The sequence below is a fragment of the Oncorhynchus mykiss genome, chromosome 2 (genome assembly GCF_013265735.2).
Source record: "Oncorhynchus mykiss isolate Arlee chromosome 2, USDA_OmykA_1.1, whole genome shotgun sequence".
Taxonomy (NCBI): Eukaryota; Metazoa; Chordata; class Actinopteri; order Salmoniformes; family Salmonidae; genus Oncorhynchus; species Oncorhynchus mykiss.
In genome coordinates this window covers 6,866,601-6,892,500 of record NC_048566.1, presented here as the reverse complement: position 1 = coordinate 6,892,500, position 25,900 = coordinate 6,866,601, and the positions used below count along the sequence as shown (strand labels likewise).

Sequence of the window (25,900 nt, the reverse complement as noted above, 5' to 3'; positions counted from 1 at the left end):
GCAAATATATGTAGATGCCTTCCCCTTTGACTACATCCTCCCTCTGCTGATCGATCTCACTCAAGCCATGGGTTGCTGAGACCTCGCATGCATCAACCAATGGCTGCGTGCACGTCATCGACTGACAGATTGCTATAACATATGATTTGGTTAGTCGATAGGTAAAATATCTATCCAGGCGTCTAAACAATGGAACCATGAACGTTCTCAACCTTCAGTCTCTTGTCCTTAGATCAACTCATGAACTTAATGTCTCTTTTTAAATGGTTTGTTTTTTGTTGTTGCTTTACATCACTATGAGATGTCTTTATGTAAAAAGGGTTGAGATTAATTACATTTCATTTCACGCCGTAAAGTGTAAATCCAATTCTTCAGCTTTTCCAACCCTGTTTATTAATTCTAACGGTCCGGACGTGTCACATGTCTTGGACGTCCTCTAGTGACAAAGAGCGGCACACGCACCACCATCACCCACATAGATGGATATTGCAATGCGTAAACCATACTTGAACAGTTACCTGTCGATTCCCTGAGAGTATCGCTGGTTAGAGCGGAGGTTTGCAGTTTGGACTTAAGATCAAAGTTTTCCTTCATTAGGCCAAGCATTATTTTCAGGTCGTCATTCTCGTACCGCAGTTTCTCATTCTCCAAGCGCAATGACGCACCGCCCCCCTCTGTATCCATATCCACCCAGAAACACTTCTCCGACTCCAAGCGCCTACTTCAGGCGTTCAGACAATTGAGACACGTTTGTGGACCCTTTCCGCCTGTCTTATAAATCAAATCCTCAAATGAAATAGGTTATAAATAGCATCATAATAGGGTGTCAGAACGTTCGATTTAACTTGACACCGGTGTCATAATTACACATCGAACATAATTATAGAATCTCCTTTATGATGTCTAAACAGATAGGCTATACGTCATTCTATCCTACCATGCCTTTCTAAGGTCTTCGAAAGCCAAGTCAACAAACAGATTACCGAACATTTCGAATCTCACCATACCTTCTCTGCTATGCAATCTGGTTTCAGAGCTGGTCATGGGTGCACCTCAGCCACGCTCAAGGTCCTAAATAATATCTTAACCGCCATCGATAAGAAACATTACTGTGCAGCCGTATTCATTGATCTGGCCAAGGCTTTCGACTCTGTCAATCACCACATCCTCATCGGCAGACTCGACAGCCTTGGTTTCTCAAATGATTGCCTTGCCTGGTTCACCAACTACTTCTCTGATAGAGTTCAGTGTGTCAAATCGGAGGGTCTGCTGTCCGGACCTCTGGCAGTCTCTATGGGGGTGCCACAGGATTCAATTCTTGGACCGACTCTCTTCTCTGTATACATCAATGAGGTCGCTCTTGCTGCTGGTGAGTCTCTGATCCACCTCTACGCAGACGACACCATTCTGTATACTTCTGGCCCTTCTTTGGACACTGTGTTAACAACCCTCCAGGCAAGCTTCAATGCCATACAACTCTCCTTCCGTGGCCTCCAATTGCTCTTAAATACAAGTAAAACTAAATGCATGTAAAACTGACCATCCTACCAATCTTCGACTTTGGCGATGTCATTTACAAAATAGCCTCCAATACCCTACTCAACAAATTGGATGCAGTCTATCACAGTGCAATCCGTTTTGTCACCAAAGCCCCATATACTACCCACCATTGCGACCTGTACACTCTCGTTGGCTGGCCCTCGCTTCATACTCGTCACCAAACCCACTGGCTCCATGTCATCTACAAGACCCTGCTAGGTAAAGTCCCCACTTATCTCAGCTCGCTGGTCACCATTGCATCTCCCACCTGCAGCACACGCTCCAGCAGGTATATCTCTCTAGTCACCCCCAAAACCAATTATTTCTTTGGCCGCCTCTCCTTCCAGTTCTCTGCTGCCAATGACTGGAACGAACTACAAAAATCTCTGAAACTGGAAACACTTATCTCCCTCACTAGCTTTAAGCACCAACTGTCAGAGCAGCTCACAGATTACTGCACCTGTACATAGTCCACCTATAATTTAGCCCAAACAACTACCTCTTTCCCTACTGTATTTAATTTATTTATTTATTTTGCTCCTTTGCACCCCATTATTTTTATTTCTACTTTTCACATTCTCCCATTGCAAATCTACCATTCCAGTGTTTTACTTGCTATATTGTATTTACTTTGCCACCATGGCCTTTTTGCCTTTACCTCCCTTATCTCACCTCATTTGCTCACATCGTATATAGACTTGTTTCTACTGTATTATTGACTGTATGTTTGTTTTACTCCCTGTGTAACTCTGTGTCGTTGTATCTGTCAAACTGCTTTGCTTTATCTTGGCCAGGTCGCAGTTGCAAATGAGAACTTGTTCTCAACTAGCCTACCTGGTTAAATAAAGGTGTTCTCAACTAGCCTACCTGGTTAAATAAAGGTGTTCTCAACTAGACTACCTGGTTAAATAAAGGTGTTCTCAACTAGCCTACCTGGTTAAATAAAGGTGTTCTCAACTAGCCTACCTGGTTAAATAAAGGTGAAATAAATAAAATACAAATAAATTATTGACGCTCAACATTTGCGTTGCATCAGGGGAAATCATTTCTCACACCATTTCTCTCCAGACTGAAAACCTGAAAACTAGGCACAAATGTCTGGAAAAATATAATTAACAAACTGACATTCATGCTTTTGGCTTAGAAATTTTTTTATCATATTACAAAGTGCATAATCATGATTCATACACTATTAGAAACAATTTAACAGCATCCAGTAACCATCAGCACTGATAAAACAAGAAAAAAGAAGAGATCACAATTCAGTTTTAATTGAATAAATATCAACAAATACAGCTGCAAAGACTCACAAACATCAGAAATATCACAAAACAAATTGAATTCAAATATGATTCATTATTCACACTACACAATTTAAACCAGTCTGGATTGTGGTAAAAATGAGCACAATGAACATGAGGGAGTACTATCAAGCAGGGTTACTTGCTATGACTGTGATGTGTGGTTGTTTAGTTACCCAAGTTGAATGAACGGACTAAGTCAAATCAAATGTTTTGTAACAGTAATATAACAGGTGTAGACTTATTTACGAGTCTTTTCCCAACAATGCAGAGTTAAAAAGTACGAAAATTAGCAAAGAAAAATAGTAAGACAATAGAAAAATACATTTCTCTGGATAAGAGCATCTGCTAGATCAGGGTTACCCAAACATGGTACGTAATGACTGACAAGAGGAACTGATGATGCACCACCCAATTTACAAATGTCACCTTGTGCATTCTACTATTACAACTTTCAAGAGTAAGTTCAACGCCGGACTGAGTTCGCTAGGGGGGGGCACAGTTTGGGAACCACTGCTCTAAAAGCACAGAGGGAACCACGTTTAGAACGACAGGCGACAGCAGTGTTCACCTGAGACATAGGCACGTAAAACAACGTGTAGCAGGTGTTGTACTAGATATGGGAACAGATTGGTAACTCCTGTAAAAAGACTCCTTCATCCTTCAATGGTTCCTTTAGAGGAATATCTCAGTTCCGTGCTCTTCCAACGATAGACAGGATGTAGAGGAAGATGTTGATGATGTCAGTGTACAGGGAGAGAGCAGCAAAAACATAGTCCTCTGGACTCAGGGCATTCTCCTTGTTGCCAAGCAGCAGCTGAGTGTCCACAGCCAAGAACTGGAATCAATCACATTCAAAACAATGATCATTCTATTATCACAATTACAATTAGCATTCTACTCATTCTATTATCACAATTAGAATTAGCATTCTACTCATTCTATTTAGCAAGACATGTGCAGTGAGATAAGGTCTTGATTTGGTCTGACAACACATGCAAAATGATGACTAAGTCTGTGTACAAAATGGCCCCCTGTTCCCTATATGTTGCATTATTTTGGCCAGGGCCCATCAATCAAAGCACTTGCATGAATACTTAAATCGTTGCCCTACTACCACCGCTAGTATAGTTTCTACAGGAAGAGACACCACCTATGATAATCAAGATCATTACCAAAGAAAGAGATTTTAGTATGCATCCCTAATAGCACCCTTCCCTAAATAGTGCACTACGATGGTCAAAAGTAGTGCACTATAAAGAAAATAGGGTGGCATTTGTGACAAGAACTTACACATGTGAAGAGTAGAGCGCCCAGCGAGGCATAGACCAGTTCCAGGATCTTGTTGCGGATGAAGATGCAGAGGAAGCCGAAGAGGAACAGGACAATCAGACAGACCAACAGCACACCGTGACAGGAAGTGAAGTCATACTTGGTCTGTATGGGGTCGGAGGTTGGGTCAGGAAGAATGGCAAAGGGACATATTAGTGATTAGCCAATGAGGTGAATCTCATTTACTGTCAAACAATAATAAAATCACTAGCCTCACTAAACAGGGACAGTACCATCACTAGCCTCACTAAACAGGGACAGTACCATCACTAGCCTCACTAAACAGGGACAGTACCATCACTAGCCTCACTAAACAGGGACAGTACCATCACTAGCCTCACTAAACAGGGACAGTACCATCACTAGCCTCACTAAACAGGGCAGGGTCAATACCATCACTAGCCTCACTAAACAGGGACAGTACCATCACTAGCCTCACTAAACAGGGACAGTACCATCACTAGCCTCACTAAACAGGGCAGGGTCAATACCATCACTAGCCTCACTAAACAGGGACAGTACCATCACTAGCCTCACTAAACAGGGCAGGGTCAATACCATCCCTAGCCTCACTGAACAGGGCAGGGACAGTACCATCACTAGCCTCACTAAACAGGGCAGGGACAGTACCATCACTAGCCTCACTAAACAGGGCAGGGTCAATACCATCACTAGCCTCACTGAACGGGGCAGGGTCAGTACCATCCCTAGCCTCACCGAACAGGGCAGGGACAGTACCATCACTAGCCTCACTAAACAGGGCAGGGACAGTACCATCACTAGCCTCACTAAACAGGGCAGGGTCAATACCATCACTAGCCTCACTGAACGGGGCAGGGACAGTACCATCACTAGCCTCACTAAACAGGGTCAGTACCATCACTAGCCTCACTAAACAGGGACAGTACCATCACTAGCCTCACTAAACAGGGACAGTACCATCACTTGCCTCACTAAACAGGGTCAGTACCATCACTAGCCTCACTAAACAGGGCAGGGACAGTACCATCACTAGCCTCACTGAACGGGGCAGGGTCAGTACCATCACTGAACAGGGTAGGGTCAGTACCATCACTAGCCTCACTGAACAGGGCCAGAATCTATGATGGCAGGGTCAGGGTCAATTCCAGTTCAATTCCTGTTACATTTGATTCCATAGAAATGCTGTTGAAAGGTACACTCAGCGATATGACGTAGGTGCACAAAGTAAACAGTATAATTCATACATTTCCCCAACTAAGAGCGTCGAAGAGTGAGGCTCAACTCCCCCTCTGTTTTGGTCCCGTACCTACCACGCTCTAACAGTGTGAAGTGAACCCATACCCATACACAGATACTGTGGGAGCGAAGTCTTGCATCTCGCTCATGGCAATGTCATTTTTCTTAGTCTACCATTAATTCTGCCACTGACTGGAATACACCCCCAACCCTGATAACCCTATGACATGTTGAACTGAGAGAAGAGATAGAGAGAGAGAGAGAGAGTGAGAGAGAGAGTGCGAGAGAGAGAGGGAGAGAGAGAGAGGGAGAGAGAGAGAGGGAGAGAGAGAGAGGGAGAGAGAGAGAGAGAGAGAGAGAGAGGGGGGGGGGAGAGAGAGCGAGAGAGAGAGAGAGAGAGCGAGAGGGAGGGAGAGAGAGATAGAGGGGGGGGGGGAAGAGATAGAGGGAGAGAGAGAGAGAGAGGGGGAGGGAGAGAGAGATAGAGGGAGAGAGAGAGAGAGAGAGAGAGAGAGAGAGAGAGAGAGAGAGAGAGAGAGATAGAGGGAGAGAGAGAGAGGGAGAGAGAGAGAGGGAGAGAGAGAGATAGAGGGAGAGAGAGAGAGAGAGAGGGGGAGGGAGAGAGAGATAGAGGGAGAGAGAGAGAGAGAGAGAGATAGAGAGAGAGAGGGGGGTAGGGAGGGAGAGAGAGAGGGGGAGGGAGAGAGATAGAGGGAGAGAGAGAGAGAGAGAGAGAGAGAGAGAGAGAGAGAGAGAGAGAGAGAGAGAGAGAGAGAGAGAGAGAGAGAGAGAGAGAGAGAGAGAGGGAGGGAGGGAGGGAGAGAGAGAGAGATAGAGGGAGAGGGGGGGGGAGGGAGGGAGAGAGAGATAGACGGAGAGAGACAGAGAGAGAAAGATGGATACAGACCTGGAGAGAGAAGATAACCACGGTGAAGCAGACAACAGCAGTGATGCCCACGGCCATGATGACTGAGTCAGTGTCGTAGAAACTAGCTATCATCCCCACCATGTAGGACATAGCCAGGGTCAGGATGGACTGGAAACACCAGAGGCAAGGAGAGTCATACAACCTCTTTTACAACTTCAACAATACTTATGCAACTTTCTATGTAGAAGTGCACATATCAACGCACACTTATAGTGAATAAGACATCATTTTTCTTCTTCAATTAGATAAATGTACAGAACCGGCCAATAAAGTATAGCTACGCATACTATTCATCATTAAGCATGCTTTTAGTCCAGGTAAAGGCTTAATCTGAGTTTAGAAAACAGGCCCATAAAGTATATCATTATAGAATGGTAATAAGGGCCATTGAAATGAGACAGGTCTTATTAACTTACGAGTGCAATCAGGTTCCATGGATGTTTGCGGCGAAACTCTCCACAGCAGCTGATGGTGATGAGAGAGACGAAGAAGATGCCATAGGACACCCAGTAGGTCCACGTGTTGGCCCTGACGAACACTTTGATTTCCTCCACAAAGGTGAAGACAGCCACGAAGGAGAATGTTACCATCAGCTGGACGGTCAACACCATGAAGACCTGTAGGTGGACAAGGAGACAGAGACTATTAGATACAGGATATATTCACTACTAGAATTCCAACTACGTGGACTCTGGGGATTGTTCTTTAAAAAACGGTTTGAAGACATTTTGTCTGATTATTATGATGGCTATACAGATGCATGTACAAACATTATATATGATTATTATGATGGCTATACAGATGCATGTACAACCATTATATCTGATTATTATGATGGCTATACAGATGCATGTACAACCATTATATCTGATTATTATGATGGCTATACAGATGCATGTACAACCATTATATCTGATTATTATGATGGCTATACAGATGCATGTACAACCATTATATCTGATTATTATGATGGCTATACAGATGCATGTACAACCATTATATCTGATTATTATGATGGCTATACAGATGCATGTACAACCATTATATCTGATTATTATGATGGCTATACAGATGCATGTACAACCATTATATCTGATTATTATGATGGCTATACAGATGCATGTACAACCATTTTGTCTGATTATTATGATGGCTATACAGATGCATGTACAACCATTATATCTGATTATTATGATGGCTATACAGATGCATGTACAACCATTTTATCTTAAGTTAATATTTTATCTTTAGTTCAAGTTTGCTTGAGGTCCTGATTTGGAGCCTCTTGCCGTCCAGGTTGTCCCTTACTTTCCGGATGAAGGCTCGTCTTATGGTCTTGTCGTCCAGTCCAGAGCCAAGAGAGAAGGAACTATTGTCACTAAAGGCTGGGGGTTGATCATCGCTGTGGTAACCAGTGTTTGGGTCTGGGAGAAAAGACAGACTCAATGCAATGCACATCAGACTACAAACACTTCCAATGACCCTTTCTATCTATCAATGAATGATAACATACATCAGACTACAAACACTTCCAATGCCCCTTTCTATCTATTAATGAATGATAACACACATCAGACCACAAACACTTCTAATGCCCCTTTCTATCTATCAATGAATGATAACATACATCAGACCACAAACACTTCTAATGCCCCTTTCTATCTATCAATGAATGATAACATACATCAGACCACAAACACTTCTAATGCCCCTTTCTATCTATTAATGAATGATAACACACATCAGACTACAAACACTTCCAATGCCCCTTTCTATCTATCAATGAATGATAACACACATCAGACCACAAACACTTCTAATGCCCCTTTCTATCTATCAATGAATGATAACACACATCAGACCACAAACACTTCTAATGCCCCTTTCTATCTATCAATGAATGATAACACACATCAGACTACAAACACTTCCAATGCCCCTTTCTATCTATCAATGAATGATAACATACATCAGACCACAAACACTTCTAATGCCCCTTTCTATCTATCAATGAATGATAACACACATCAGACCACAAACACTTCCAATGTCCCTTTCTATCTATCAATGAATGATAACATACATCAGACCACAAACACTTCCAATGCCCCTTTCTATCTATTAATGAATCGTTTTTGCTTCGTACTAAAAGTGCTCCATCTTGAAAACGTCACTGCTGTCATGCATCATTTTGTGGACTAATGAACAAAATACTAAAAGATAGTTTGAGTGAACTATCCCTTTAACACTTGAAGTACTCACCATGATTTGGGTTGTCAAAGCCCTGACCGTAGGCCCCAGGCATGGGAGCGTAAGGTGCAGTGCCATATCCTGGGTTCCCCTGACCCTGGGAGTACATGGGCTGACCAAATGCCCCAGGCGTGGGGAAGGGCATCCCCCCTGGAGAAGTTCCTGGCCCCCCAAATGGGTTCGACATTCCCTGCGTGTTGGGTAAGGTCATCCCATATCCTGGGTTCCCCTGACCCTGGGAGTACATGGGCTGACCAAATGCCCCAGGCGTGGGGAAGGGCATCCCCCCTGGAGCAGGCCCTGGCCCCCCAAATGGGTTCGACATTCCCTGCGTGTTGGGTAAGGTCATCCCATATCCTGGTGGGCTTGGCTGCCCAAAGCCTACATTTGGGGGCTGGATGCCCCCCTCCAATGAAGAATAGATATTCCTGTCAGGTTGGGACATCACTAGGTCTGTTCCTCTCACTGGGACAGGGGTTCAAGAAGTGTTGATCTGGTCTGGACTGTAGAAACAGGGCACTAGAGACAGAGACACACGATGACGAATGACAAAGGTTACTTTTGACATTTTAGTCATTTAGCAGAAGCTCTTATCCAGAGCAATTTACAGGAGCAATTAGGGTTAAGTGCCTTGCTCAAGGGCACATCGATTTTTCACCTAGTCAGGTGGGTGGTTAGGATCCTAGTAGGTATCGCAGTAGGTTAGGATGGTAAAGGTTTTAAGAGTACATCATCTAATCTAAAAAGGGGTTTTAAAAGGAGACCAAAGTCCATCCTGGTATCCCTAGGGGATACCTGCCCCAGTATCTGTGCATTAGAGATGTCGACAATGAGTATGATGGTTCTCCTCTCTAACGCCCAGGAAGCTCATATTCAAACTCCCATTAGACAGCTCTGCAAGCATTATGTCAAGATATGTTCCTTACTCACCAAATATCATAATGTACTCCCGTTATGGCCGGTCTGTACTTCAAAAAAGGTAGAAATAAAAATTTACAAGCAAAGGAAAATAAATGCATATTCGGCACTCACACCGCCACAAACAGAAAGTACACAACATCTCAATACATTGGAGGTGCTGAAAATGACCTGTTTTTGGTTGCTTGTATTTAGACCTTTCTGGAAGTACATACAGGCCGTAACGGCAGGAAATGAACACAGCTGCTGAGCTAAACTCCCTATTTGGTAAACTCGCTTGCAGAGCTGCCTAATGGGAGTTTGAATCAGTTTAGAGGCATCTCTAATGCACAGATACTGGAGCAGGGAACACTCTATCCACCCTGTAATAACTGTGCATCACGAGGGAGGGAGGGAAGGAAGGAGGGAGGGAGGGAGGGAGGGAGGGAGGGAGGGAGGGAGGAAGGGAGGGAGGGAGGGAAGGAGGGAGGGAGGGAGGGAGGGAGGGAGGGAGGGAGGGAGGGAGGGAGGGAGGGAGGGAGGGAGCCATGATTCAGCAAACTATCTAGATTAGAACAATGATAAGCAAACAGCAGTGTGCTATTCATTACAATGTAAGAGCTCAAAATAATATAACCAAAAATAACCTGTGACTGTTGATCCGTAACTAAAAATGAACTATGGTTACGGGAAGCGAGTGGGGCAGTGGTACAACTTTAAGGTGTCCCTCCCCGTCCCGCTCTTATCTAGACTGTTCACAAGAACTGTCCAACAGTGTGTGATTGCGGCCTGCAATTTGGGGGCATTCCTGCATGTGAACGCCATCCCCTCGAGCATTCCATTGGTTCCTGCATGTGAACGCCCTCCCCTCGAGCATTTCATTGGTTCCTGTATAAACGCCCCCCCCCCTCGAGCATTCCATTGGTTCCTGCATAAACGCCCCCCCCCCCCCCCTCGAGCATTCCATTGGTTCCTGCATATACGCCCCCCCCCCCCCCTCGAGCATTCCATTGGTTCCTGCATATACGCCCCCCCCCCCCCTCGAGCATTCCATTGGTTCCTGCATAAACTCCCCCCCCTCAAGCATTCCATTGGTTCCTGCATAAACACCCCCCCCCCCCCCCTCGAGCATTCCATTGGTTCCTGCATATACGCCCCCCCCTCGAGCATGCCATTGGTTCCTGTATAAACTCCCCCCCCTCGAGCATGCCATCTTAATTATTGTGTGACACTTGATATTCTGGATTTCCCCTGATTGATTGTCAATGCGATTCCAATGTGGGTCAAAAGAGTCAGAGTCAGAGTTTTTCAGGGGCCAAGGGCACTGTCTGCCGGTATCAAATAATGTGATAACTAACCCAAGACAGATCAGAGCCTGTCGTTTCCAAATGAACCATAGTGGGCAGAACAGGCAAGGAGTTGTGCAGAGCCAAGAGCCACTTCTGGCCACAGGGCTTCCTCTCAGTGAAGGTAAACACCAACCGGATGCTTCATATCTATACATCCTGTCAACTATCTGATTTATTGTTCCATCCATGGTTGCCATGTTTGACATTTTCCTGCAAAATTGGGCTACTTTGAAAACGATGTGAAAATGTATTGGTCGCGGGTGGAGGGTTTTTGGGATACTTCTAAATCGCATTGCGGCCGCCATGGCATATCTCTTATACAAATATATTTCACTGTGACCTGCTGCCGCAAACTATCAGGCAGTGAGAAGGCTGTGAGTGAGTGAGTGAGTTGAGTGAGTTGAGTGAGTTGAGTGAGTGAGTGAGTTTAGTGAGTTGAGTGAGTTGAGTGAGTGAGTGAGTGAGTGAGTTGAGTGAGTTGAGTGAGTGAGTGAGTGAGTGGACCGGAGGGGTGTGTGTACGTGGAGAGCGCTGGTTGAGAGTGTGTGTACGTGGAGAGCGCTGGTTGAGTGAGTTGAGTGAGTTGAGTGAGTGAGTGAGTGAGTGAGTGAGTGAGAGGACCGGAGGGGTGTGTGTACGTGGAGAGCGCTGGTTGAGAGTGTGTGTACGTGGAGAGCGCTGGTTGAGAGTGTGTGTACGTGGAGAGCGCTGGTTGAGAGTGTGTGTACGTGGAGAGCGCTGGTTGAGAGTGTGTGTACGTGGAGAGCGCTGGTTGAGAGAGTCCGGCAGCAGAGACACGGAGACGGAGCAGCACACAAGCACGTCGTGACAACTTTTTACCAAGTCTATTTAGACTGGTCATTATGGAGGCACCCTTTTCCCATAAATCATTAAACACACTAGAACTGATATAACGGCGACAAAGCATTGGAAAATGACTTTAGGCACACGAGAGCTCTTTAGATACATCTGCTCAGAGGTGGTTTAAAATAAACTGCATTCTAATGTCACCTTTCTTATGGATAACCATATCAAGCGAAGGGTTTCTACTCTTGCTCAGTTCTTGAAATAACAAGTCAATCTCAAAAATAGGCCATTCATAATAACAGTTTGTAGTCTTCACATCCGGCACATAATAACTGCACAATTGCCAGAAAATTGCCTAACATTCATTTGTAGAAGATAATCCAAGTGTTTCTAGCACAGAGATTGAGATCCAATACTCATCACTCAAACTCTCCTGTTGGATGTATCTATATAGTTATCCACATGCGCAAACAGGATATATTTAAGAAATAAGGCACAAGGGGGTGTGGTATATGGACAATATACCACGGCTAAGGGCTGTTCTTATGCATGACGCAACGCGGAGTGCCTGGATACAGCCCGTAGCCGTGGTATATTGGCCATATATCACAAAACCCAGAGGCTATTATAAACTGGTTATTATAAACTATTATAAACTGGTTATTATAAACTATTATAAACTGGTTATTATAAACTATTATAAACTGGTTATTATAAACTATTATAAACTAGTTACCAGTTTAAACTGGTTATTATAAACTATTATAAACTAGTTACCAGTATAAACTGGTTATTATAAACTATTATAAACTGGTTCCCAACGTAATTAGAGCAGTAAAAATAAATGTTTTGTCATACCCATGGTATACAGTCTGATATACCACGGCTGTCAGCCAATCAGCATTCAAGGCTCAAACCACCCAGGTTATATTTACAATTATTAACTGGGTGGTTTGAGCCCTGAATAGTGATTGGTCGAAAGCCATGGTATATCAGACGTGTACCACGGGAATGACAAAAACGTTTTACTGTTCTAATTATGTTGGTAACCAGTTTATAATAGCATTAAGGCATGTCAGGGGGTTTGTGGTATAAGGCCAATATACCACTGCTAAAGGCTGTGTCCTAAGTACAGTCCATATACCACACCTCATCGTGCCTTATTGCTTAAGCATAGCACTCTAAACAAGTTAAATTGACATCCACTGATGAAAATGATCTGGGGAGTTTAATAAGGGCAATTTATCTTATCTCGTGACATATTCTTAAACTCGCAATAATTATTATTTTGATGGAAAACCATAGTTTGCTTCTTAGCCTGTCAGTTAAAATGATATTCCTTAATTTGCTTAATAACTTTATAGGAAAAGGATTTATTGGATAAATGTGGCAACTTCTCTCTTGCTGCAACATTTATTGGGGTCTAGTTCAGCCCTTTGGGCAGGTTTTCATGGGTCATTGGTCAGTACATTTGAGCTACATCTGGCAACCCTGGTTCCATCTGTGCAGGTTTTCATGGGTCATTGGTCAGTACATTTGAGCTACATCTGGCAACCCTGGTTCCATCTGTGCAGGTTTTCATGGGTCATTGGTCGATACATTTGAGTTAGATCTAGCAACCCTGGTTCCATCTGCGCAGGTTTTCATGGGTCATGGGTCGATACATTTGAGTTAGATCTAGCAACCCTGGTTCCATCTGCGCAGGTTTTCATGGGTCATTGGTCTTTACATTTGAGCTAGATCTGGCAACCCTGGTTCCATCTGTGCAGGTTTTCATGTGTCATTGGTCTTTACATTTGAGTTAGATCTAGCAACCCTGGTTCCATCTGCGCAGGTTTTCATGGGTCATTGGTCTTTACATTTGAGTTAGATCTAGCAACCCTGGTTCCATCTGCGCAGGTTTTCATGGGTCATTGGTCTTTACATTTGAGTTAGATCTAGCAACCCTGGTTCCATCTGCGCAGGTTTTCATGTGTCATTGGTCTTTACATTTGAGTTAGATCTAGCAACCCTGGTTCCATCTGTGCAGGTAACATTATCCTAGTTAGCTGGATAACGGCTTCGCCGCTTTCACCAAATTGTGCCGAAAAAGGGTAAATTACTGGGAGCTTCATTGTCTGTTCACAATGCACATTAGTAACATCAGCTGTTAAAAATACATTTTAAAAAACAAACAGAATCTGTGGCATTATTTAGGATTCTGAATACAGAAGATTATATTGTACTAAATAAAACAATTTATTTGAACTGAGCAGACAGAAAGTGTGGTTTCACTTTTTTTCCCCTTCTAAATTGTGTTCCTTCAACTGGTTTCGACTTCAGATCCCTCACGTCCCTGAATGTTCCATACGCTACCTGCTAAACTACCAGTCAGGTGAAACTTTTTGTCCAAATCCTGACTATATTTGTAAGTGCTGTGTCCAGGTCAGTGTTTGAAAGCAGCGACAACGGCCAAATCAGTGGGATCTCTCATTTTGCAACACATGGTGTGGAAAAGCACATGATCAAAATAAGCTTCTGACGTCATTGATGATAGTGACACATGCTTTCGCACACTGCTCCGAAGTTAGCTGCTTAGCGATTTCAACGCATGGCTCGGAGCTCCGGTATCATTACGAGCTACGGGTGTCGCCCCCACCTGATGTGTACCGGAGTCCTAGCTATCGTTAGCTAGCTACCTATCCCGCCTGATGTGTACCGGAGTCCTAGGTAGCTAGCTAGAACCCAGTGTCCTTCGGCTTCGCTAACGCCTGCCCTCACCGTTGTTAACAGCACTGCGGGAAAACAGTCCCGGTCAGGCGGGATGAAGGACACTGTCACTCTTTGTCTCTGCTACCCGCCTCTTTTGTGGGGTTTATCAACGTTTGGCATCCAACGTTATGGTGCGTTACTGTTAACTACTGTACTGGAGCGCCCGCCTCTGTACCGGAGTCCTAGTTAAAAAAATAAAATAAAAACATTAGAAGTACACTACATTACCAAGAGTATGTGGACACCTGCTCGTCTGACATCTCATTCCAAAAATCATGGGCATTAATATGGAGTTGGTCCCCCATTGCGGCTATAACAGCCTCCACTCTTCTGTGAAGGCTTTCCACTAAATGTTGGAACATTGCTGCAGGGTTTTGCTTCCATTCAGCCACAAGAGCATTAGTGAGGTCCGGGACTGATGTTGGGCGATTAGGCCTGGCTCGCAGTTGGCGTTCCAATTCATCCTAAAGGTGTTCGATGGGGTTGAGGTCAGGGCTCTGCGGGCCTATCAAGTTCTTCCACAACGATCAACAAAAACCTTTTTGTATGGACCTCACTTTTATGCACTTGGGCATTGTCATGCTGAAACAGGAAAGGGCCTTCCCCAAACTGTTGCCACGAAGTTGGAAGCACAGACTTGTCTAGAATGTCATTGTATGCTGTAGAGTTAATATTTCCCTTCACTGGAGCTAAGGGGCCTAGCCCGAACCATGAAAAACTGACCCAGACCATTATTCCTCCTCCACCAAACTTTACAGTTGGCACTATGCATTCGGGCAAGTAACGTTCTCCTGGCATCCACCAAACCAGATCCACCTGGCATCCACCAGATTTGTCCGTAGGACTGGCAAATGGTGAAGTGTGATTCATCACCCCAGAAAATGCATTTCCAATTGTAGCGAGCTTTACACCACTCCAGCTGACGCTTGACATTGCGCATGTTTATCTTAGGTTTGGCTGCTCGGCCATAAAAACCTATTTCATGAAACTCCTGACGAACAGTTCTTGTGCTAATGTTGTTTCCAGAGGCAGTTTGGAACTCGTTAGTGAGTGTTGCAACTGAGGACAGAGATGTTATACACGCTGCGACTTGGCGGTCCCATTCTGTGGTCTTTATGTCCTACCACTTCACGGCTCAGCCGTTGTTGCTCCTAGATGTTTCCACTTCACAATAACAGCACTTACAGTTGACCAGGGCAGAAATGTGATGAACTGACTTGTTGGAAAGGTGGCATCCTATGACAGTGCCATGTTGAAAGTAACTGAACTGTTCAGTAAGGCCTTTCTATGGGGGCGGCAGGTAGCCTAGTGGTTAGAGCGGTGGGCCAGTAACCAAAAGTTTGCTGACAAGGTACAAATCTGTAGTTCTTCTCCTGAACAAGACAGTTAACCCACTGTTCCCCGGTAGGCCGTCATAGTAAATTAGAATTTGTTCTTAACTGACTTGCCTAGTTAAATTTAAAAAATCTACTGCCAATGTTTGTCTATGAAGATTGCATGGCTGTGCGCTTGATTGTATACACCCGTCAGCAATGTTTGTGACTGAAAAAACCGAATCCACTCATTTGAAGAGGTGTCCACATACTTTTGTATATTATATTAAGAGAGATGTGCAGATGCAGGAACGCCCCTAATTGGGGGCCGCAATTGCATCCTTCTACCAATAATAACTTTCACTGGCAAGATTTCATTGTTACAAGATTCATGAGCTCAGATCTAGGATCAGTTTAGTCGACTAAACTACGGCTGTGGATAACTATTACTGCGCCATACACAAACGTTGTTTTATGGAAGTGGAAAACTATAACAGGCTGTACAAAATATATATATATTTATATATAAAATCCCACTGCAACAAACAACTCAGTATCATATTACCGGTATTCTCCGTCGATGAAGTTTGACAGTTTTCCGTAAGCGTTTTCCAAGTTGCTCCCAGTTTGAAAGATAGTCACCTGAACAGCTAGAAGAAACTTACTTTCCTTTTCGGTAGGCGATATTTGTTCCGCTAAGTCCTGCGTTACATATTTCAGTCCAAAAGGTCATGCGCGCCCCTTGTGAGGTACGTCATTTCTCGAATGAACTGTGTCACGCTGTTTCAGCCCTGCTGCCATCAGATGGCGCGATTATTCCTTACGTGGCAATTACAAAAGACGTGAGGAATAATAGCGCCATCTGGCGGCAGCGGGGCTCGACCACATGTCAACATAGGGCCAATGATGAGTAAATATTATAACTTGATCGTTAAAGGTCCAATACGGCCGTTTTTCTATATTAAATCATCTATCCCCAACAATTAAGTACCTAACTGTGATTGTTTTCTATTGAAATTGTCAAAAAGAAACAAAGATAGCTTCTTAGCGAAGAGAAATTCCTCAAACAACAATTTTTGCTTGGACTGTCTAGGAGTGGTCTGAGTGGGTAGGAGAAAACTGAAAACGATCTGTTATTGGCAGAGAGGTTTGGAACTCTCTTTCCTATTGGTCAACAAATGTATCACGTCAACAAATGTACCATGTGGTGATGTCAGCAGGCAGACCAAAACTCCATCCCACAACAACAGGCTGAAATTTCAGGCGGTCTTTTCAAACAGCTCTTGCACTAAAAGAGCATTATCATAATTTTCACAATTTCACAGCATGTTTTTGACTGCACTGGGCCTTTAACAAAAAGTACTTTCAATAATAGCTTTTTTGTTTATTTATGAGGATGAATAAATTAGTGCCCAGTTAATTATTATTATTATTATTTTAAAGTAAAAGTCAGCCTAGCCCAAAAGTCCACTAGATGTCAGCATGTCACATCTGAACACACACACACACACACACACACACACACACACACACACACACACACACACACACACACACACACACACACACACACACACACACACACACACACGGACGGACCTCAGCTCTCTCCCCTACAACTCTGTTCAATCATCTACAACTCTGTCCAGTCTTGGCATCAGGGTGCAGGCTTAATTGCTTTAGCCCAGTATTAACACAACTAATTCAATGAACTGACCACAAGCTCAGCATTTAGTTGAATTGAAGGACACCGAACAAGTCTAACTCTTTCTCACATGGATCAGAATGGAGAAATGAAGACATTTTCAAGGGTCTTGTTTACAAAACACGAGAGGGCTTTTGTTGTTCATCCTTCCCATTGAGTATGGTAGAGGCCTCTAGTGGACAAAAAACAGTTTCAGCATGGGCAGCACCATTGAGGGCTTCCAGCATGCTTCCACCATTTTAAAGTAGTAAAGTAGTCAACTAGATGGGTATTCTTATGGGTTGTAGCCTAAATGGCGCTGCCCATGCTGTCAAAGACACTACTATGGCACAGATATAAAGAGGACTCCTCTATCTATCTTTATGCTCCTTCCACTGAGGAGGGCCTGTAGGCCACCACCTGTCCCCTCTGTGCCTGCACACACTCAGACACTGAGGAGGGCCTGTAGGCCACCACCTGTCCCCCCTGTGCCTGCACACACTCAGACACTGAGGCCTGACAGGTGACTTTCTGCAGCTGCCTAATAGGGTTCAGCTGTTGTAAAAATGGGGACAAGCGTGACCAACTCACGGCCTCACAAAATGTGACTCCATGAAAATGAACAATAATGTATTGTATTGTAACTGTTAAATGCAGACAGAACATTATATAGCATGTCCTCTATTCCAGTGAAACTGTCAGACTAATGGTAAAGCTGACATGGCCATCAGTGGCCTTAACTTTATTCCCACATTGAAGTTCCTATGTGCCTGGAATTCAAAAGGATTCTAAACAAGGTGGAAACAGGGGAAAGAGGAGTTCCCAGGATCCTCTCTGTCGGTCTGATTGGTCAAGTCGCAGGTTTTGCAGCTTCATTTGTTCCTGCCTGGTTGCTCTCCACACGCACACGCACACGCACACACACACACACACACACACACACACACACACACAGCTAACCTTTACTGACCACAGCAGGGAATGTCATGTAGGAACCAATCAACCATCTCATAGGATTCAAGACCATGAATGAAGTCAAAGCCCCATTAGAAAGGGTTTCTGTATCCAGTATAGTGAACTTCATTATGTAGATGAGTGTTAATAGAATTGAAGCGTGGATGTTTATCATCAGGATCTGGTAAAGATATATATATATATATACAGTATATATTTTACATTGGTCAACTGATATGTTTTGATGAAATACTCAGTAGAGAGTTGTAGCTGTCAGAGAGACTTGTGGCTGCAAGTTGGCAGACCAAGGACCCTTCTAGGAAGGGTTGAGAGATCAGATTACATCCCAAGTGGCACCCTATTCCCTATGTAGTGCACTAGTTTTAACCAGCTACCAATATAGGGATTACTGTATGCAGGGTGCCATTTGGGATGCATTCATCAGGGGATAGAGTTCACCTACTTACCATTCTAAGAACATAGCAGGTTCATGTTTCAGAGGTGATCTACATTATTAACAAGAGAGGGGGATAATGTAATCAGCAAGATTCAGAATCTCTCAAGAGAGGGGGATAATGTAATCAACAAGCCTCAGAATCTCTCAAGAGAGGGGGATAATGTAATCAACAAGCCTCAGAATATCTCAAGAGAGGGGGATAATGTAATCAGCAAGACTCAGAATCTCTCCAGTTTGAGAGTTAATGTTTAGACTAGAGGACACCAACCAAGATTTTTTATTCTTCAGATTATCAAGTGAAGTAATAATACAAGTTGTCTAGTTCAGCTTCCTCTTCCTGGTTTTAGTTTGTTTTGATTTGTCAGGCCAATCATATATCACCTAAACAGCAGTGTCATGAACAGCATGGGAATGTAGCACCATGGACAGCAACCAAACTGGCAAACTGAGACATTCAAATTCCACATAGAAAAGAACTAGACACGGACTCACCTGAATTCATTTGAGTCACATTTAGAATTGAGTCTTAGAATACATTTTGAAGAGAAACATTTTGGAGGAGACTTCAGTCCACCGTTGTTCAGACCTGACACACGTAGCCAGAGATGGTCTGACGGTTAAGAGTGGAGTGGTGTCTCTTACAGTTGGAACATTCTTTGGAAGTGAATGTATTTTCCCACCTGTCCCCATCTTCAGCTGTCCAAACTCTATAATGTTGTCTGCTTCCTAAATGACACCCTATACAGTGCACTACTTTGAACCAGGGCTCATAGGGTTCTGGTCTAAAGTAGTACACTATATAGGGAATAGGGTGCCATTTGGGACGAAGCCTCTGACTGGATCAGTGCACGGCTGTTTCCCTCTAAAGAGTCTCTCACCCCGACTGTGTCCTTCACATGTAACTCCAATACGTTCCCCATGATAAGGCAAGGTTTCTTCTAGCCTACCCTGTACCTCCAATACGTTCCCTATGATAAGGCAAGGTTTCTTCTAGCCTACCCTGTACCTCCAATACGTTCCCTATGATAAGGCAAGGTTTCTTCTAGCCTACACTGTAACTCCAATACGTTCCCTATGATAAGGCAAGGTTTGTTCTAGCCTACCCTGTACCTCCAATACGTTCCCCATGATAAGGCAAGGTTTCTTCTAGCCTACCCTGTACCTCCAATACGTTCCCCATGATAAGGCAAGGTTTCTTCTAGCCTACCCTGTACCTCCAATACGTTCCCCATGATAAGGCAAGGTTTCTTCTAGCCTACCCTGTACCTCCAATACGTTCCCCATGATAAGGCAAGGTTTCTTCTAGCCTACCCTGTACCTCCAATACGTTCCCTATGATAAGGCAAGGTTTGTTCTAGCCTACCCTGTACCTCCAATACGTTCCCCATGATAAGGCAAGGTTTCTTCTAGCCTACCCTGTACCTCCAATACGTTCCCTATGATAAGGCAAGGTTTCTTCTAGCCTACCCTGTACCTCCAATACGTTCCCCATGATAAGGCAAGGTTTCTTCTAGCCTACCCTGTACCTCCAATACGTTCCCTATGATAAGGCAAGGTTTCTTCTAGCCTACCCTGTACCTCCAATACGTTCCCCATGATAAGGCAAGGTTTCTTCTAGCCTACCCTGTACCTCCAATACGTTCCCCATGATAAGGCAAGGTTTGTTCTAGCCTACCCTGTACCTCCAATACGTTCCCTATGATAAGGCAAGGTTTGTTCTAGCCTACCCTGTACCTCCAATACGTTCCCCATGATAAGGCAAGGTTTCTTCTAGCCTACCCTGTACCTCCAATACGTTCCCCATGATAAGGCAAGGTTTCTTCTAGCCTACCCTGTACCTCCAATACGTTCCCCATGATAAGGCAAGGTTTCTTCTAGCCTACCCTGTACCTCCAATACGTTCCCTATGATAAGGCAAGGTTTGTTCTAGCCTACCCTGTACCTCCAATACGTTCCCTATGATAAGGCAAGGTTTCTTCTAGCCTACCCTGTACCTCCTATACGTTCCCCATGATAAGGCAAGGTTTCTTCTAGCCTACCCTGTACCTCCAATACGTTCCCTATGATAAGGCAAGGTTTCTTCTAGCCTACCCTGTACCTCCAATACGTTCCTTATGATAAGGCAAGGTTTCTTCTAGCCTACCCTGTACCTCCAATACGTTCCCCATGATAAGGCAAGGTTTCTTCTAGCCTACCCTGTACCTCCAATACGTTCCCCATGATAAGGCAAGGTTTCTTCTAGCCTACCCTGTACCTCCATTACGTTCCCCATGATAAGGCAAGGTTTCTTCTAGCCTACCCTGTACCTCCAATACGTTCCCCATGATAAGGCAAGGTTTCTTCTAGCCTACCCTGTACCTCCAATACGTTCCCCATGATAAGGCAAGGTTTCTTCTAGCCTACCCTGTACCTCCAATACGTTCCCCATGATAAGGCAAGGTTTGTTCTAGCCTACCCTGTACCTCCAATACGTTCCCTATGATAAGGCAAGGTTTCTTCTAAATAAGAGATCAGACTGATGAGGTGTTGATTGTGTTTGACAGAAAGATGTGCTCCAGCAGGTGATTGTGTTTGACAGAAAGATGTGCCCCAGCAGGTGATTGTGTTTGACAGAAAGATGTGCCCCAGCAGGTGATTGTGTTTGACAGAAAGATGTGCCCCAGCAGGTGATTGTGTTTGACAGAAAGATGTGCCCCAGCAGGGGATTGTGTTTGACAGAAAGATGTGCCCCAGCAGGTGATTGTGTTTGACAGAAAGATGTGCCCCAGCAGGGGATTGTGTTTGACAGAAAGATGTGCCCCAGCAGGTGAGACTCGGTGGATCTACAGTGAACTGCTTTCTGTCAGTTGTGTATTTATGTAAAAACTACAATACGAATAGAAGCAGCTAAAAGGCTGTTTATTTAATCTAATTAAATGAATGATTGTATTTGCAGAGCAACACATTTGAAAAGGCAAGATAAATAGAATATTGTACTGGAATCTCTGAGAGACTGGACAGTTTATGTCCAGAGACATTCAAAGTATTCTTCTTAAAAATATATAGAGTGTGTTAACATATTGCATATATTATATATAACATGTGTTAACATATTGATATATTATATATAACATGTGTTAACATATTGATATATTATATATAACATGTGTGTTAACATATTGATATATTATATATAACATGTGTGTTAACATATTGATATATTATATATAACATATGTGTTAACATATTGATATATTATAGATAACATGTGTGTTAACACATTCCATATATTATATATAACATGTGTGTTAACACATTCCTTGGTATGAAGCAGTTCAAGTATAAAAAGTTCCCAACATTGTAAAACAGTCAATCTCACAAAGTTAATAAGAAAATCACAGCTATGGAAATAACATTTTAAAAACAGTGTTTTTTTTAGGATAGAAAGTATTATAATGTCTATCTAATAGTTTACGCTGTAACATTTCTCCTTCGTTGTACGAACAAATTAGAAAGAGAAATATATCTACAAAGTAACAAGAAAATAGGTTGTATAGATAAAGAAAAGGTTTACTTCATGCCGTTATATCTAGTTTTTTATAAAAGTCCTAATTATCATTGTAGCTGTAGTACATACCTGACAATAACAATGTGAACAGCTCAGGAGAACATACCTCTAATATAACATGAATACATTATTTATTCAATACAGTCCTACTCCCTGACTAACTAAAGGGTGCAAATCTGTCTTTTCTCATTAAAAGCTACGTAAATACTTTCCAAATACCAATATTTTAAGGCACATTAGGAAAAACATTCTAGAATATAAAAAGTCCACATTCCGCTGTGTGTGTGTGTGTGTGTGTGTGTGTGTGTGTGTGTGTGTGTGTGTGTGGTAGATGGTGCTCCAACAATGAACATAGAGAGAGGAGCAGCTTCTATAGACAGGAAAAGCTTCAGCTTTGGGCCAGTAGCTGTTCTCTTCTGTCCTGCCCTCACTGGATCTGATCTGACTCCCATAGGAAGCTGTTCTCTTCTGTCCTGCCCTCACTGGATCTGATCTGACTCCCATAGGAAGCTGTTCTCTTCTGTCCTGCCCTCACTGGATCTGATCTGACCCCCATAGGAAGCTGTTCTCTTCTGTCCTGCCCTCACTGGATCTGATCTGACCCCCATAGGAAGCTGTTCTCTTCTGTCCTGCCCTCACTGGATCTGATCTGACCCCCATAGGAAGCTGTTCTCTTCTGTCCTGCCCTCACTGGATCTGATCTGACCCCCATAGGAAGCTGTTCTCTTCTGTCCTGCCCTCACTGGATCTGATCTGACTCCCATAGGAAGCTGTTCTCTTCTGTCCTGCCCTCACTGGATCTGATCTGACCCCCATAGGAAGCTGTTCTCTTCTGTCCTGCCCTCACTGGATCTGATCTGACCCCCATAGGAAGCTGTTCTCTTCTGTCCTGCCCTCACTGGATCTGATCTGACCCCCATAGGAAGCTGTTCTCTTCTGTCCTGCCCTCACTGGATCTGATCTGACCCCCATAGGAAGCTGTTCTCTTCTGTCCTGCCCTCACTGGATCTGATCTGACCCCCATAGGAAGCTGTTCTCTTCTGTCCTGCCCTCACTGGATCTGATCTGACCCCCATAGGAAGCTGTTCTCTTCTGTCCTGCCCTCACTGGATCTGATCTGACCCCCATAGGAAGCTGTTCTCTTCTGTCCTGCCCTCACTGGATCTGATCTGACCCCCATAGGAAGCTGTTCTCTTCTGTCCTGCCCTCACTGGATCTGATCTGACCCCCATAGGAAGCTGTTCTCTTCTGTCCTGCCCTCACTGGATCTGATCTGACCCCCATAGGAACACAGGACAGACAGCTAACACTCCTCTACGCCACTGTTTTGCATAGGTACAAACATTATTATAGTAACATTATTATATACAGTTGAAGTCTGAAGTTTACATACACCTTAGCCAAATACATTTAAACTCAGTTTTCACAATTCCTGACATTTAATCCAAGTAAAATGTCCCTGTCTTAGGTTAGTTAGGATCACCACTTTATTTTAAGAATGAGAAATGTCAGAAAAATAGCAGAGAGAATGATTTATTTCAGCCTTTATTTCTTTCATCATATTCCCAGTGGGTCAGAAGTTTACATTCACTCAATTAGTATTTGGTAGCATTGCCTTTAAATTGTTTAACTTGGGTCAAACATTTAGGGCAGCCTTCCACAAGCTTCCCACAATAAATTGGGTGAATTTTGGCCCATTCCTTCTGACAGAGCTGGTTAACTAAGTCAGGTTTGTAAAGCCTCCTTGCTCGCACACGCTTTTCAGTTCTGCCAACAATTTTTCTATGGGATTGAGGTCAAGGCTTTGTGATGGCCACTCCAATACCTTGACTTTGTTGTCATTAAGTAATTTTGCCACAACTTTGGAAGTATGCTTGGGGTCATTGTCTATTTGGAAGACCCATTTGCGACCAAGCTTTAATTTCCTGACTGATGCCTTGAAATGTTGCTTCAATTATAGCTACATCATTTTCCTTCCTCATGATGCCATTTATTTTGTGAAGTGCACCAGTCCCTCCTGCAGCAAAGCACCCCCACAACATGATGCTGCCACCCCCGTGCTTCACGGTTGGGATGGTGTTCTTCAGCTTGCAAGCATCCCCCTTTTTCCTCCAAACATAATGATGGTCATTATGGCCAAACAGTTCTATTTTCTTTCATCAGACCAGAGGACATTTCTCCAAAAAGTACAATCTTGTCCCCATGTGCAGTTGCAAACCGTAGTCTGGCTTTTTTTATGGCAGTTTTGGAGCAGTGACTTCTTTCTTATTGAGTGGCCTTTCAGGTTATGTCGATATTGGACTCGTTTTAGTGTGGATATAGATACTTTTGTACTTGTTTCCTCCAGCATCTTCACAGGGTCCTTTGCTGTTGTTCTGGGATTGATTTTCACTTTTCGCACCAAAGTACGTTCATCTCTAGGAGACAGAACACGTCTCCTTCCTGAGCGGTACGATGCTACGTGGTCCCATGGTGTTTATACTTGCGTACTATTGTTTGTACAGACGAACGTGGTACCTTCAGGCATTTGGAAGTTGCTCCCAAGGATGAACCAGACTTGTGGAGGTCTAAAAATATTTATCTGAGGTCTTGGCTGATTTCTTTTGATTTTCCCATGATTTCAAGCAAAGAGGCACTGAGTTTGAAGGTAGGCCTTGAAATACATCCACAGGTACACCTCCAATCGACTCAAATTATGTCAATTAGCCTATCAGAAGCTTCTAAAGCCATGACATAATTTTCTGGAATTTTCCAGGCACAGTCAACTTAGTGTATGTAAACTTCTGACCCACTGGAATTGTGATACAGTGAATTATAAGTGAAATAATCTGTCTGTAAACAATTGTTGTAAAAATTACTTGTGTCATGCACAAAGTAACTGTCCTAACCGACTTGCCAAAACTATAGTTTGTTAACAAGAAATGTGTGGAGTGGTTGAAAAACGAGTTTTAATGACTCCAACCTAAGTGTATGTAAACTTCTGACTTCAACTGTATATATATATATATATTTGTAGAAGACATATTTCACTAAATATATTTTACAAGTTCAAATTGCATAGTTCAAAATGTAGGTTTAAAAGTATTAAAAGGTGAAAAGTGACCAAAAGTGTTTTTGGTTTGACCATCTACATTGTTTAAGAAATTTGAGGGAAAAATACCTGATTAGACTTCAGTGCACTTCAGTTGTACAAAATCACACATTTAATTTACTACACATTAAATATGCTTAAAATTATTAACTTAAACTTAAAGGTTGGTTATGAGGTCATATCTTAAATAATAATTCTAGATATTTGTCCTGATGAATAAATATTAAATATTTCTGATATAATGACAACAACAAAAAACAATAATTTAGTGATGACAACACTGATGATATTTGAATAATGAAGTAACTATTCTCTTCAGTTATGAGATGATTCTCTTCAGTTATGAGATGATTCTCTTCAGTTATGAGATGATTCTCTTCAGTTATGAGATGATTCTCTTCAGTTATGAGACGATTCTATTCAGTTATGAGATGATTCTATTCAGTTTTGAGATGATTCTCTTCAGTTTTGAGATGATTCTC

The 25,900-nt window shown here is 43.2% G+C and overlaps 2 protein-coding genes across 6 annotated transcripts in view; both read right to left on the bottom strand.

Annotated features, from left to right (window-relative positions):
- Positions 1 to 1,053, bottom strand: part of LOC118937417 (speriolin-like protein) — a 4,840-nt gene extending 3,787 nt beyond the window's left edge. Inside the window, exon 1 of one of the 2 annotated variants that reach the window (XM_036936501.1) lies at positions 1,008 to 1,053. In XM_036936501.1, coding sequence (XP_036792396.1) covers positions 1,008 to 1,044 — 37 coding nt within the window. In that variant the 5' untranslated portion in view covers positions 1,045 to 1,053. Of the gene's footprint in view, positions 1 to 518; positions 917 to 1,007 lie in introns of those variants that run through there. The other variant, XM_036936493.1, reaches the window with a different exon arrangement.
- A 1,734-nt stretch (positions 1,054 to 2,787) lies between these two features.
- On the bottom strand, positions 2,788 to 16,514 carry grinab (glutamate receptor, ionotropic, N-methyl D-aspartate-associated protein 1b (glutamate binding)). 4 transcript variants are annotated; one of them, XR_005034753.1, is made up of 8 exons: positions 16,251 to 16,514; positions 8,581 to 9,087; positions 7,627 to 7,742; positions 6,735 to 6,935; positions 6,298 to 6,426; positions 4,134 to 4,277; positions 3,225 to 3,678; positions 2,788 to 2,991 (listed from the first exon to the last, which is right to left on the bottom strand). XR_005034753.1 is itself a non-coding variant. In XM_036936473.1 (8 exons), the coding sequence occupies exons 3-8, from the start codon at positions 9,011 to 9,013 to the stop codon at positions 3,529 to 3,531; spliced, it is 1,173 nt and encodes a 390-aa protein (XP_036792368.1). In that variant the 5' UTR covers positions 9,014 to 9,087; positions 14,382 to 14,554; positions 16,251 to 16,463; the 3' UTR covers positions 2,788 to 3,528. The 4 variants fall into 4 exon arrangements, 3 of the variants coding, with proteins under 3 accessions (XP_036792368.1, XP_036792356.1, XP_036792375.1); XM_036936473.1 differs by adding an exon at positions 14,382 to 14,554 and having other exon boundaries at positions 2,788 to 3,678; positions 16,251 to 16,463; XM_036936461.1 differs by having other exon boundaries at positions 2,788 to 3,678.
- Positions 16,515 to 25,900: the final 9,386 nt, after the last annotated feature.